Here is a 15717-nt window from a genome sequence, read left to right as displayed (position 1 = left end):
GAAACTCTGATTCTAAACCTCCTCTGCCTTGGGGCTATACTGATTCCCGAGAAAGAGTTTGGGAGTAAACCCCTAGGAAAAAACCATATCTGCTGCCTTGCAGGACATATTCGGGAGAAAAGGCTAAGGAGCAAACCCTACACAAATCCAGACTGGAGTCCCTAAGACAGTTGGATGGTGTCTTGTACGCCTCCTTCTGGCAACTCCTGCAGCCAAGCCGGTGCCAAGCATATTGCTCTGTTTTCCTTTGGACCACATCAGCAAGGCCGGGGGGGGGGGATTCTTATCATCTGGGGAACCCAGGACCTCCAGAGACACTGCCCAGGCTTGTGCCCCAGAGAGGCTGCTTTGGTGCTGCTAATGCAGCAAAAAAATAAAATTAAAATTAAAATAAATGCAGGAGGCAACAGTTATGAATGACCAATCTCTGCAGCCCCAGCAGGCGCTGTGATTCTGCGGTGATTTGACTTCACCTTCAGAAGGTGGAACCTAAGCTGAATACATCCAGAAATGTCACATCGTAAGAGATCGCGTCCTCCAATTTACTAGTCCAAATCCCGTGTTCACAAGCCTCAAGGGACAGAGGTGGATAAACGTGAGGCATGTGAATTCTAATCCCCCCCCCCTTTTGCTAGAATCCCCCAAACCCACCAAACAGAGCCGTACACTTAGAATTCAAAAATTCTGAGTCCAGGAATTTGTTTGGGGCACCAGAACTGAAGCTACTTTGCAGTCCTTTTACTGAAATATCCATTCTACCAGCAGATCTTAATCTAACACCTGCTGACCTCAGTTATAGTTAATTCTGAGATTCTCTGCTTTTCTCCTTCTCTTTTAAAGTACCGTATTTTTTGCTCTACAAGACGCACTTTTCCCCTCCGAAAAAGTAAGGGGAAATGTGTGTGCATCTTATGGAGTGAATGCAGGCTGCGCAGCTATCCCAGAAGCCAGAACAGCAAGAGGGATCGTTGCTTTCGCTGCGCAGCGATCCCTCTTGCTGTTCTGGCTTCTGAGAGTCAGAATATTTTTTTCCTTGTTTTCCTCCTCCAAAAACTAGGTGCATCTTATGGTCTGGTGCGTCTTATAGAGCGAAAAATACAGTAACTTTGGTTTGGGAAGTTCTGCCAGAAGGCGGCTGGGTGAAGTCTCAGAAGCTGGGGATAAGACTGGGGACTCAGTAGGATTTCCTGTGATCAGGGAAAAGTGCTTCAGTGCCCCTTCCATTGACTATCAGAAACAGAATCAATCCTCAGTCATAGTTATCCAATAACACTGCTCAGACCAGGGAATGCTATTTATACAGGTTGCATAAATCAGTTTTGGCTCACCCTGGTGCAGAGTTTTAAATACTATAGCTTCATCTCTCTGATGCCTGGAAATATCCACGCTTCTCTAAGATCTTTTGCCAGTCCACAAAAGAAAAGAAAAAAATGAAATAAATGCTAACTTTTCTACAACAGAAAATATGAAACAGCTTGAAGAAACCCTGAAAATCTTTAAGGAGGCATGTCACATTGAACATTTTTCAACTATTACCTGTGTGTGTAGGTTTATGGAGGACTGGTTTGGGGAGTAAGGCCCCCCGAGGTCATTCCTGAGTAGGTTGTCGCTGTGCATCTTAGTTTTGAGGCAGGTGATATAACGATTACAAAAGTCCTTGCACAATTCATTCACTTTCTCCAGCTCCAGGAGGTGGATTCTCAGGACCTGAATGGCTTTCACCATCTAGGGATGAAGAAGAAACCGAAGAGAGCAGAGGGTCAGTCCAACGATAGAAAGCATTCACCATCATATTCAAAAGATAAGCGTAGCAACCAGGGTTGCCAAAACGTATCCATTCATTGGCTGCATCAAACAGTTGGAATATTCTTATGGATTAACAAGCCTCCTGCCTGATTAATTGCCTAGCAAATGGAATTTATTTATTTCTACAACACAAGTACTGATAGAAACTGCAAAAGACAAGACCATCTTAGAATAGGTTCCCCCTCTCATGAGCAAGATAAAATGCATCTTTTATGAAGAGGCCTATTGAGGCACCTCAGTGTATCATCTTAAACGAAAGTATATAATTTTCTTCAGAACTATCTTTTTTCATAGGCAAATTGAACTAAATAAAACTCTTGGTTATTTACCAATGTTTATTTAACCCAGTGGCAGCCCTACTAGTGACCTAAACACATACGAAACAAGGATTTAAAAATAATTTTATAAGTTGTGTTTCCTGCCTTTTTATGTTTTGTGGTATTTTATGCATTGTGACTTGCCGTTGTTTTTACTGTTTAGTAATTCTTTGTTGTAATTGATAGTAGTAAACTGTTTAATTATTGCTTGCTGATATTTCATTTTACTGTTTACTGTTACAGACGGACCTTAGAAGTCGAATGGAATCCGTTCTTGAAGTCCGTTGGACTTCCGAAAAGTTTGAAAACCAAGGCGCGGCTTCCAATTGGTTCCCAATTGCGCAGGTGCGCCGGAAACAATAGGGGAAGCCACGCTGGACGTTCGGCTTTCAAAAAAAGTTTGAAAACCAGAACACTCACTTCCGGTTTTTGACGTTCGGGAGCTGGAACGTTAGACTCCCAAGGCGTTCTGCCCCCTGCCCTGCCATCATCGCTGGCGCGCCACGCCTCCCAGCTGGGCACCCAATCGGGAGACACTGTGGGGGCGTGGTCTAGCTGCTCAAATGAGGCCGTGCCAGCTCTCCCTGTCATTGCGCTGCCGATTTTCGCGAGCCACCCACCCACCACTCCCTTTAGTGCATAGCTTCTCGCTTGACCTTGCTATGGACCCATGGTTGGTCGCCCTGGTTGCCCAGGGGGCCTGTTAGGAGTTTTTTCCAATTGGCAAATTGGCACCGGCCTTTTGTTTTTTTTCGCCTACCTTGTAGCAATGGTCACAGCTTTCTTGGTATTTGGCAATTAGGCATTGGAATGTGTTGTTGGTGTGTGGAAGGGCAAGGTGTGGCCATCGCCTACCCCTTCACTTATGGGTATTCCGTTAAAGGAATCCGGCAGTCGTGGATCCTGTCCGATGCCCTGTGTGGCGGAGGGCCATGGCACGACCCCCGGTGACATCAGGGGAGAGCTTATAGTTGTATTTGCATCAACAGGCTCCCCCTACTGGTGGTTAACCCCTTGTCAGACTCACCCCTCTCCGAGTGGGTGGAGTCAAATTTGCTCTTGTCCAATGCCTAAGCCAATACCTTCTCACATGCTGTAATCAATAAAGTTGTGGCCTTTTCTAGCCCATTAACCTAATATACTGTGTCCACGTGTCTTTATTATTACCAAGCGGGGGACGGGTCCTCGAATCACAACTACGCGTTTGAAGCAAAGGTGCACACTCTCATTCATAAAATACTAGTCCACTAAAAGGTACCATGAGGGAACCTGTCTAACTGTGCTTGTAAAAGCTGTCTAATGTTTGGAAACTCTCCAGGGCGAAGGAGGTCTATGGCTGCAAGACAACCACCAAAGAATATTATTCATACTATTCATCTTATGCCCTTTTAAAATGTGGTTTTTTGGGGGGGTATTGGGTTGTTGTTTTTATTTTGATTATATATTTTGTGGTTTTATATTTTGATTTTGTTCTGTGAACTACCCTGAGACTTCTGGGTATAGGGCGGTATATAAACTCAATAAAGAAAAAATAAAAATAACATACCATTATTGTCTATCTACAGTTGGAAAGTCTCTGAGAATACAGGTGCTGCTTCCAATGAAACTCAGTTAGGATTGAATTTGGTTGGTTTGAGTCAACTCCTTGAAGGCACTCTTTAGAGCACAGCCAAGATGCGCATAGGAGCAATCTGATCCATTCTCAGCAATAGATTGCAAACATAGGTGCAGTCACTGAAAAGGCTATAGACTGTATCCAATGCTAGTTCTAGTCAGTAGACCTACTGAAATTAATCTACATGGCTAACTTAGGTTCATTAATGTCAAACGGTCTACTCTAGTATAACTTAGCTGCAGGTAGGTAGCCATGTTGGTCTGACGCAGTCAAAATATATTAAAATATATTTAAAAATCAGTATCTGAAGAAGTGTGCATGCACACAAAAGCTTATCCCAAGAACAAACTTAGTTGGTCTCTAAGGTGCCACAGAGGGACACGGGTGGCACTGTGGGTTAAACCACAGAGCCTAGGACTTGCCGATCAGAAGGTCGGCAGTTCGAATCCCCATGACGGGGTGAGCTCCCGTTGCTTGGTCCCTGCTCCTGCCAACCTAGCAGTTCGAAAGCACATGAAAGTGCAAGTAGATAAATAGGTACCGCTCCGGCGGGAAGGTAAACGGCGTTTCCGTGCGCTGCTCTGGTTCGCCAGAAGCGGCTTAGTCATGCTGGCCACATGACCCGGAAGCTATACGCTGGCTCCCTCGGCCAGTAAAGCAAGATGAGCGCTGCAACCCCAGAGTCGGCCACGACTGGACCTAATGGTCAGGGGTCCTTTTACCTTTACCTTAAGGTGCCACTGGACATTTTTTTTAATAACTTAGCTGGATCAAAATGGAAAAGGGGGGCATTTGAAGGGCAACAAATACTGGAAGTGATTTATAATTTCCTAATTTTAAAATAAATTTTGGAAGAATCTCAGGGGACCACAAAAGCCTCCTGGAGGATTACATGTTCAGTCATCCCTGCTTTAAACAATAGTCAGTAAGAGCAAGCCAGAATCAAACCACGGTTTCTGACTCCAGCTGGCTCCTAAACTATAGCTTTAACAAACCATGGTTCCTTTCTCGAGTTTGGACATGTTGGGGGAATTGCACTTAAATTCCAGTTTAAAACTGGAAGCAAAGATGTTTGGCGTGCGAAAGAGAAGGGAAGGGGAGCAGAGAGCATGCTCTTTCATGGCTCCCTTGTGTGGCAGGCAACCATGGTTTCCCATTGATCTGAACCAGGTATTGCATCCATGTTTTAAAATGGATGTTTCTGTCGCCTAAGCAGGCCAAAAACACCAGAAGCTCCATTTGCAAAACTCAGCATCTCGCTCCCGGAGTGCTTTTGGGACCCAGCTGTAAGTGTTCTATGCAAAAGCGTCCCTGATTATTCTCAGCTGGCCACTCTGCCTAACAAGGCTGGAGAGTGGAAACATGCCTGTAAGCTCTCCCTTGAGCAAAGCCTTGGCCTCAGTAAAATATACCCCATAAATGTTAAAAAATTTACACATAAAACATTCCATGCATGGAACTGAGACCGTACGTTTTACAGCCCCGGCTCAAAATCTTGAATAATATATAAAATCCCAGCTATTCACCACAGGGCAATAAATCTGCTTTTTTATGTAACAAAGAGTCTTTAAATTTCAAAGCACTTTTTCAACTTGCTAATTTTAGTGGCCACCTTTACAAACTATTAGTCACAGGCTGCTCATGGGTAAGATGACTATGCAAATGAACTTGGGATGGCCCTCTAGTCTGCTAGGGAGCTTGCCATGGTACAATTAGGGAAGGAGTCCAGCACAAACAGGGACACTCCCTTTTTGCTCTTTGCCAACGGATGCCTACCCTCAGGGAAAGAAGCAGCGGAAGCGCTGGGCAGTGATGAGAGCCTAGTGAGGATGACCTGAAGATAAGGAGGTGTTTTTCTCTCCTAATGCACACTGAAGGCTTTCCAAATCGAATCACAAAGACAGAAGGGAGGCAGGAGGAAAGGGCGTGTGTGTGTGTGTGTGTGTGTGTGTGTGTATGGGGGAATTGACAAACACAGAAAGAAAAAAGGTTAATCAGAAGCATAGCAACCCAGGATCAGATAGGGGGCAAATTCCTCTCGTTCCCTGTTCTACTCTAGAGAATTCTTTAGATTAAAGTGATGACACAGCCCCCCCAAAAAACCTCCTGGGAGTCCATTGCAGCTGCAGCTTGGATGGGGCTTGTCCTTTGAATGGGAACTGCTGAAGGACTCCTGTACGCCATTGTTCATATTTTACAGATGACAGGAAGGAGCAAAGCAACACAGATGGGTTGAACTGGGATGCCTTTGGCAGGATGTAGGAGCAGTACTAAAGGGACACGGGTGGCGCTGTGGGTTAAACCACAGAGTCTAGGACTTGCCGATCAGAAGGTCGGCAGTTCGAATCCCCGCGACGGGGTGAGCTCCCGTTGCTCGGTCCCTGCTCCTGCCAACCTAGCAGTTCAAAAGCACATGAAAGTGCAAGTAGATAAATAGGTACCGCTCCGGCGGGAAGGTAAACGGCATTTCAGTGCGCTGCTCTGGTTTGCCAGAAGCAGCTTAAGTCATGCTGGCCACATGACCCGGAAGCTGTATGCCGGCTCCCTCAGCCAATAAAGCGAGATGAGTGCCGCAACCCCAGAGTCGTCCGCGACTGGACCTAATGGTCAGGGGTCCCTTACTGCTTACTGGGCCTTTCCTATGGAAACCATGATAGATTGCCATTTTGGATTTTGGATGGGGAGGGCATGTGAGCTCGTGCGCACACATGCATGTGTGTGATTCATTTGTATGTGTGTACATGCGTGATTCGGTAGAAAGAATGAAATGATGACTACGGGCAGGGCTTTTTTCTGGGGGTCACGTAATAATAATTATTAATAATAATAATAATACATTTTATTTTGTACCCCGCCCTCCCTGGCCAGAGCTGGTCTCAGAGCAGCTAACATTATATAAATAACACAGTATACATAAAAACAGGCATCAATTAATTAAAACACATCGTCAAATTAATTCAGACAAATTAAAATCTGAACAAATTAAAATCTGCAATGGTATGCAGTACTGGCAACCCCCCCCTCAAAAAAACCCACTGACTACAGGCCCTCTCTGGAGCCAGATCCAAGAATCACTAGCTCACGGCAACACAGGGCACCTCAGAACATTCACACAGGAATCCAGGACAGGCGATGACCATTTCACATGGGGTTCCACTCCCAGACCCCATGGGAATTGGCGAAGTGCGCATAAGGGTGCCATGTACTGTAGCAGCCCACCCTGCCCCCATTCTGCCCTCTTCAGGGTCCAAAAGGACCCGCACATCTAGCCTGAAATTAATAGACATGGCTAATTTTAAGTGGGTCTACCCTGACTGGTCCCATCACCTCCTGGCAAATAGAAGGGGAAGAAATGGAGGCAGTGAGAGATTTTACTTTCTTGGGCTCCATGATCACTGCAGATGGTGACAGCAGCCACAAAATTAAAAGACACCTGCTTCTTGGGAGAAAAGCAATGACAAACCTAGACAGCATCTTAAAAAGCAGAGACATCACCTTGCCAACAAAGATCCGTATAGTTAAAGCTATGGTTTTCCCAGTAGTGATGTATGGAAGTGAGAGCTGGACCATAAAGAAGGCTGATCGCCGAAGAATTGATGCTTTTGAATTATGGTGCTGGAGGAGACTCTTGAGAGTCCCATGGACTGGATGCTCACTGGAAGGGCAGATCGTGAAGCTGAGGCTCCAATACTTTGGCCACCTCATGAGAAGAGAAGACTCCCTGGAAAAGACCCTGATGTTGAGAAAGATTGAGGGCAGAAGGAGAAGGGGACGACAGAGGACGAGATGGGTGGACAGTGTTCTCGAAGCTACCAGCATGAGTTTGACCAAACTGTGGGAGGCAGTGGAAGACAGGAGTGTCTGGCGTGCTCTGGTCCAGGGGGTCACAAAGAGTCGGACACGACTAATGACTAAACAGCAACAAATCCTGAGTAGAGGTTAGCTGAATGCAACCTTGGATTTTTATCTGTCTGTCTCCCGACATACCCACTTTGGTCTTATTCACACCGTAGACTGGGACTGTAGTTTGTTAAGGGTGTTGGTAATTGCAGCTCTGTGAGAGATAAACTACAGTTCCCGGGGTTATTGGGGGCGGTGGCTTGTGCTTTAAATGTGCTTCAAAGGTCACCCTATGCACTTATTAAGAATCCATGAAATTTCACAGGTTGAGGCAAACTAATGTGTATTTGATTCGTTGCCTCCCACTTAGGATTGACACTAATGCATTGTCAGAAAAGGAAAGGAAAAGAGGATTTGCATCACCAAAAAAAGAAAAGAAAGGCAATGTCAAGTTGTATAAAATTTGTGTATGGTATTTTTTATGTTATTTTTTGGTAAGCATTATTTTAATTTTAATGACTACATGGGGAAATAGACTGACCAATAAAGTTGGAGGAAAGAAACTGAAGGACCATCTTGCCCTGAGAGGAGTGGAGAAGAAGCAGTAGCGACAGCTTTTTCTGAGCAAACAGGTTGTCTCACACATTCTATTACACACACACACACACACACACACACACACACACACACTTATTGAGCAAATTGAGTGCTGGACTGGAATGAGTGCTGGTTTCAAATCAGCCATGTTAGCTTAAACTTGGGGCGATCACCATCCTTCAACCCAGGCTTCCTCAACCTCGGCCCTCCAGATGTTTTGAGACTACAATTCCCATCATCCCTGACCACTGGCCCTGCTAGCTAGGGATCATGGGAGTTGTAGGCCAAAACATCTGGAGGGTCAAGGTTGAGGAAGCCTGCTTCAACCTATCCTACCTCAGCGGCTTGTTGTGAGAATGAAATGCAGGCCGGAGGAGCCACAAAGGCCACCCTGAGCTCCTTGGGAGGAAGGGGCAAGATAAAAATGTAATAAGTAACATAAACGAATGATAATAATAAAAGTCCTCAAGGAATGCTCTGTCAGCCCGGCGTGTCCATCCAACTATCTGCTTTCCTGAAAGTCAGCATTCAAGGGCAAAGGCACGAAGACTTGACATATACATGTGTGTGTATGTAAAATAAATCTCTCAATTATCTCAGCTCATTTGCTTGGGGTCTCTCATTTTATGTCCCTGCTTCGCTGAGCAGTATATCTGTCCGGATAAAGAGTTACAGTCCGATGGAATACGTGCGCGGGGTTGTAAAAAATACAGATGCTGAATTAATTGACTGTGTGGCACTCAGCAGCTGATTGAGTTGATAATGGCAAGATCTGACCTTTTTCTAATTTCTAATTATGTGCATCTCGCCTGTGAGGAATACATGATTCTTATTCTAATGATGCTTAATGTCGCTGGCCTTTTCATCTCCTCTTTGCCGTCAGCAGTGGTGGACAATTTACATAGGATTAGTAGCATTAAAATTTTGTAGATACAACAAACAAACTTTGGGGAAAAACCACATTTGCTACAGCCTGTCTTAGACGGAGCCATTTCTTGCAGAATTCCCACCAAACTGCAACCCAGCGGGAAAATGAGCCAATAAGAGGAACGTGTGAGAGAATGATAATGATAAAAATATCTTATACTGAGTCTGCATAACCCAGTATTGTCTGGATTCATTGATAGTTAGGGATGGAGCGATTTGGTTCAGTTTGCATTTTAATATGAACCTATATAATTTGTACTTCCTGAAAAAGCATGTGAACCAAAATACTGCTATCCTTCAAAATTCACGCTTCACCAGATTTTCTGATGCAACCAAATATTTTGTAAAAAAATACTAGTCCAGTGTTTCCCAAACTTGGGTCTCCAGCTGTTTTTGGACTACAACTCCCATCATCCCTGGGAGCTAGGACTGATGGAAGTTGTAGTCCAAAAACAGCTGGAGACCCAAGTTTGGGAAACCCTGTACTTGGGTGTGTACCTAAAAGTGCACATATTAATGAAATTAGCATTCAGCAGTTACTATGTATGGGGAAATTGCAAAAATAAAAATAAAAATATATATGTGTATAGTAGTGCCTCCTACTTGAGAGGGGGGCAACATGAGAACGGGCCTTCTCTGAAGTGGCTCCCCATCTGTGGAATGCTCTCCCCAGGGAAATTCACCAGGCGCCTTCATTGTACACCTTTAGGTGCCAGGCAAAAATGTTCCTTTTTAATCAGGCCTTTGGTTGATTTGATTGACATCCTATGCCTTTTAAAATGTGTGTGTGGTTTTTTTTTGGGGGGGGGCTATTGCATTGTTGTTTTTATTTTGATTATGCATTTTGTGGTTTTATATCTTGATTCTATTCTGTGAACCACCCTGAGGTATATGGTGGTGTATGAATTCATTAAATTAAAAATAAAAAAAAATAAAATGCACTAAAACAGGGATTCCCAAATTGTGGTCCAAGGACAACCAGTCATCTGCGAGCTTCATTTGGGTTGTAGAATCAGTTTTGTAGAATTGGAAGGGAGCGCAGGGTAATCTATCCCCCCCCCCCATATTTCAAGTCTCATGCTCTACCAGCTCAGCTATCAGTGGCATGCCTGTCGATTTGTGGTTGAAGACCAGAGACACACACCAACCACACTGAATATTCACATTGATTTCTAACAGTATTTGACAGCTTCTCTCATTTCTTATACAGTGGTACCTGGGGTTAAGTACTTAATTCGTTCTGGAGGTCTGTTCTTAACCTGAAGCACCACTTTAGCTAATGGGGCCTCCAGCTGCCACTGCGCTGGAACACGATTTCTGTTCTCATCCTGAAGCAAAGTTCTTCACCCGAGGTACTATTTCTGGGTTAGTGGAGTCTGTAACCTGAAGCATCTGTAACCTGAAGCGTATGTAACCCGAGGTACCACTGTACGGGACCGAGGCCGTTTTGGGCTTTAAAGGTCAGCGCCAACACTTTGAATTGTGCTCAGAAACGTACTGGGAGCCAATGCAGATCTCTCAGGACCGGTGTTATGTGGTCCTGGCGGCCACTCCTGATGTTTTGTGTACATCGTAATGCCCTTTTATTGCTATGGCCAATGGTTAACACAAATAAAGTTTCATTTCAAGATCCCAGGTATCTCTATCTCAGGTATCTCCAGCTAAAAGGATTAGGAAGCTGGTGATAGGACAGACCTCTGCCCTGAAGAACCACTGCCAGTCAGAATAGTTCGACGACAACTCCCTTCATCCCTGATCATTGGCCAAGCTAGCTGGGGCTGATGGGAGATTGAGTCCAATAACACCTGAAGGGCCACAGGTTCCTCATCCATGTTTAGACAATCCCAGGGTGAATGTATCAGTGGAAAGCAACGTCCTATGAACAAGCTCTAGCCACATCAGTGCGAGTCGCAGGGAATGCCATTGCAGCAGGAAACACATGAAAACAACTGAGCTATTTGTCATTTTGGGGGATCGTTTTGCTGTAAGCAAAATACCATTCTGTCTCTCAAAGCTGCTCCATATCTTAGCACACTGGTGGCGATGGCTGGACGGCTGTTTACTTCTGCAGAATCAATGGTGCTCAGTAAGGAGTAAGTGTATTTCCTATACTGCTAATGCTTTGAACCCGAAGAAATCCAGGGTTGGTGCCTATGTCTTATCTCGAATGCCCTGGTGCAATGGCTGGGCCTTCCAGGGGGTGCGAGAAGATGGGATGACATGTTTTCTTGGCATGGAAATGTTCAAGCAGCAACCTGGCAGGCTGGTGCCAAGGGCTTTCTCCTATTTATTGCATTTAATTATGTCCCACAGATGTATGGCAGCAAGTTCAAGTGACGGCAAGGAATGGATCCAGCCGGCCTCGTGGGAAGACGGCAGCGCTTTGCAATGCTCCTGAATTCATTGGCACAGCTTTCACTTTGACACGGAATCCCTTGGATAAATGACACGGGATGCTGATATAAGAACGGTGAACTTTAATATAATCTGTGCAAAAATAGCAGGAGGCAGTCGCAACAAGCTGGTTATACTCTGCAGACAATCAGACTTCCGGAGGCGGCGCGACCGGTAATGGCTGCCTTCTCCGAGTAAGGAGAAGGGAGCTCCGCTGTAAACGGGTCGTCCGCTACGGCGAAGCGGAGACCCATTCAGGAAAACCACAGGTGGCAGAAGCCTGTGGTCTCGGGACCCGGCGGGCGCCAGAAGCAGCCCCCAAAACGTTGAAGGGACCCCGTAAGGGGCTCCGGATCGCGGAGGGGGTAGCGGCGCTGTGGGTCGTTGCGCAAACAGCGAAGTGAAGCCGCATTGCTGTTGCCGGTCAGCGCTGTCCTTTCTTCCTGCAACTTTTCTGAACTTTGGAAACTACAACCCGTGAGTAAATTTGGACATTGAAAACTTTCTGAAACTTTTGTCAACTTTCTGAAACTTTTTGAGAACTTTATGAAACTTTTAAAACTTTTTTAAAAAAGTTGAAATCTGGCTGAAAACGGAGTGAGGATAAGCAGGAAGCCCATCTCCCGCTATACTGAACTTTAAGCAAAGAGCAGGAGGAGTGGAGACAAAAAGTTATGCGTTAACTAAACGCTGGCACCCTGTTAAAGCAGTTTTCTGAGTGAAAGACTTTGAGCTATTGACTTTTGCTGGTTATATTCGGGGTGCACTGATATCCTTCTTCTGTGGCACCAGTGGATTATAAAATAAATAAGAATCTCTGGTGCTGGAGCTGCCTGGATGAGCACCAGCTTGCAACTTTGGATACATTGAATTCAGATTTTGAAACATTCTGAGTTGGAACTGGATATTTTGAAACTGTTGCAGTCAAGGCACTGTAAGAAACACTGTTTTGCTTTAAGTTTTACTCTGCTAAAAATAATACATTGTGGAGGCGATAGACATGGATTTAAATTTATAAGTTTAACTTGGATTTGATCTTTTCCCTGAAGACGTATTAAGCTCCCTCTAGAGGATTTTGGACTTACAGCAGTGACTTTGTTTTACTTTCCCTTTCCCGGCCTCTGCTTGACTATTGCATCTGGGACTCTGCTTTCTCATGGGAACAACTTGGATTGACCTTGGATTACAGATAACTTTGGAATGAGTGGCGCAAGGAGAAGAGGAAGGACTAAACAAACAACTCTAACTTTATCTGCAGCCTCACAGCGTAGATCTTCTGTGCCGGCCTTGCCTTCCACTTTGCCTCCAGACATAGAGGCGGCCTCCCTAATACAGGCAGGGGAGGGTGAGACAGAGGAGCTGCACCTGGGAGATATGGCTTCAGGGACAAGTAGCTCTGTCTTGGAGAAAATTTTGGAGAAACTGGAGGCTCTGGACAAGAAGGCTGATTTGCATACAGCTAAAATTGAACAGAACACAGAAAGCTTGAATAAGCTGACTGGACAAGTTGCACAGAATGCCCAGTCTATTGGAGAATTAAAGGAGGCTGTAGGTGAAAATCGTAAACTGGCTGAAGATACTAGTCAAAGATTGGAAGAACTTGAGAAAGAAGTAAGACCACTCAGCAAACAAGTTGGAGAACATCAGATTTACTTTTTGATGACAGAACTGCGAAACAGGGAGACCAACTTGAGGATACGGTCAATACCAGAGGTGGAAGAAGATAATTTTATTGAATTTCTAACTAAGGAATTTGCCAAGTTTTGGAAGTTAGAGGAAAAAGACTTTAAAATTGTATCTGCTTTCAGGCTTGGCAGAGTCAGAAGGACAGAGAAGCCCAGAGATTGTTTGATAACACTGAGATCAAAGGAGGAAAGGGACAAGATTTTGGGCCTGCACTACGAAAAGTCACTAGACATTTTGGGCAAGAGAATTGAAATCTACAAGGACATTCCTAAGCAGTTGCTGGACCTTAGATCTAACTACACGGAATTGGCAAGACTGTTGAGAAACAACGCAATTATCTTCAGGTGGGAGTTTCCACAAGGATTATCCTTTACCTACAGAGGGAGAAAGATCAAAATCAAAACAGTGGAAGATAGAGACAAGTTTTTGGGAGCACACGGAGAAGACCTCCACAAAGGACTTGGATTGCCAGCGCCAGAACTTCCAGGGGAGCCCGCCCCCTCGGATCCTCAAGGACCGGAGAACAAGGTACCACCCCAGAAAGAATAACCAGATCTATCCAGGATGTCTCTGCAGCTTTTGAGTTGGAACATAAATGGCTGTAACAGCCCCGAAAAAAGATCTAAAATTTTTCATATTCTAAAAAAGGAACAATTGGACATTATATGCTTACAAGAAACACATGTGATTAGGCTCCATAGAAAGGTGTTAATAAATAAAAGGCTTGGTCAAGAATTTATATCATCGGATACAGTTAAAAAGAGAGGTGTAGTGATCTATGCAAAAGAGAGCCTTTCACCAAAATTTCTCTTTAAAGATGAAAGTGGAAGAATCCTCGCAATAGAAGTACAGTATCAAGGAGAAAAAATTTTGATATTAGGAATTTATGCCCCAAATGAAGGAAAATCGGATTTTTATAAGAAGTTGCACGAGATCATGCTGGATTATCTGGATTACAACAACGTCATCATGATGGGGGACATGAACGGGGTCGTATCAACAAATATGGATAAGTCACAGAACCAGAACATTACTAAAGAGGGAAGACTACCTAAGACCTTTTTTGAAATGACTGACAATATGGACTGGGTTGACATCTGGAGAGTTAGAAACCCCCTGGGAAGAGAAGGAACATTCTTTTCTGAAGCTCAACTGACTTGGACACGAATCGACCAAATATGGATAACTAGAAGTCTGGCACCTAAGGTGAGGAAGGTGGAAATCTGCCCCAAAACATGCTCCGACCATAACGCCTTGAGAATGGATATGACATTGATCCCAATCGGCTCCTTTAGATGGAAGATGAATGATGGCCTGTTTAGAGATCAAAGAATTGTAAAGAAGGCCCAAAAAACCTTAAAGGACTATTTTGAGATTAATTTGAACACTACGGTGGAAAAAAGAACTATCTGGGATGCAAGTAAAGCTGTGATGAGAGGGTTCTTGATTCAACAGAATTCCTTAAAGAAAAGACTGCAAAATGAAAAGAAAGATAAAATTCTGGAAAGTATCAAAGAGTTGGAGAAGAAGTTAAGATCTAACCCGAAGTCCCAACCGATTCTGAGAGAAATTAAACTTTATCAGGCGCAATATTCCAAGCTGATAAATCAGGAAATAGAATGGAAGATTAAAACAATGAAACAAAAAACTTTTGAATCGGCAAATAAATGTGGGAAACTGCTAGCTTGGCAGTTGAAAAGGAGACAAAGATTAAATACAGTAACAAACTTAGAGGTTGAAGGAAGGAACATTCAGAACCCGGGAGAGATTAGAAAGTGCTTCCAGAGGTATTTTAAAAAGTTATATACTCAAGGGCCACAAGATGAAATAGAGATTACACAATTTTTGGAGAGAAATGGATTAGCAAAGCTGTCAGAAGAAAATAGAACAATTTTAAATGGCAAAATAACACGACAAGAGATTGAACAGGCCATCCTGAGTCTGAAACAGGGCAAATCACCAGGGCCAGATGGACTGACCTCTAACTATTACAAGACATTGAAGGATTATTTGATACAACCTTTGTTGGAGGTCAGTAATGAAATAATGGAGGGGAAGAAGGCGCCTGAATCGTGGAAAGAAGCATTTATCACATTGATTCCAAAGTCAGAAACTGAAAAGACACAACTCAAGAATTACCGTCCCATCTCCCTTTTAAATGTGGATTACAAAATATTTGCAGATGTTTTGGCACGAAGATTTAAGAAAGTTTTAAGTGAGATAATCCATAAAGACCAGGCAGGCTTTCTCCCGGGCAGACATATGTTTACTAACACAAGGAACATCATAGACATATTGGAACTTTTACAAACAAACATAAACACTAAAGCAGTTTTAATCTTTATAGACGCGGAGAAAGCCTTTGACAACATTTCTTGGAAATTTATGAAGGGGAATTTAAAAGAAATGGGAGTGGGACGGGGGTTTGAGAACGGGATTGAGGCAATATATTCAGAACAAAAGGCTAAACTGATAGTTAACAATGTGGTTACAGAAGAGTTTAAAATTGAAAAAGGTACACGACAAGGCTGCCCG

General features: G+C 44.0%; 1 protein-coding gene across 8 annotated transcripts in view; it reads right to left on the bottom strand.

Moving 5' to 3' along the window:
• PKNOX2 (PBX/knotted 1 homeobox 2) overlaps positions 1 to 15717 on the bottom strand; it is a 432656-nt gene that overhangs the window by 71222 nt on the left and 345717 nt on the right. For all 8 annotated transcript variants that reach the window (XM_083588791.1, XM_083588795.1, XM_083588792.1 and 5 more), the window contains one exon: positions 1537 to 1725. In XM_083588791.1, coding sequence (XP_083444917.1) covers positions 1537 to 1725 — 189 coding nt within the window. The remainder of the gene's footprint in view (positions 1 to 1536; positions 1726 to 15717) is intronic.

This window comes from Podarcis filfolensis, assembly GCF_964270895.1.
Source record: "Podarcis filfolensis genome assembly, chromosome: 15".
Taxonomy (NCBI): Eukaryota; Metazoa; Chordata; class Lepidosauria; order Squamata; family Lacertidae; genus Podarcis; species Podarcis filfolensis.
The sequence above is the reverse complement of the archived record's forward strand: the minus strand, read 5'-3'. Positions and strand labels throughout refer to the sequence as shown.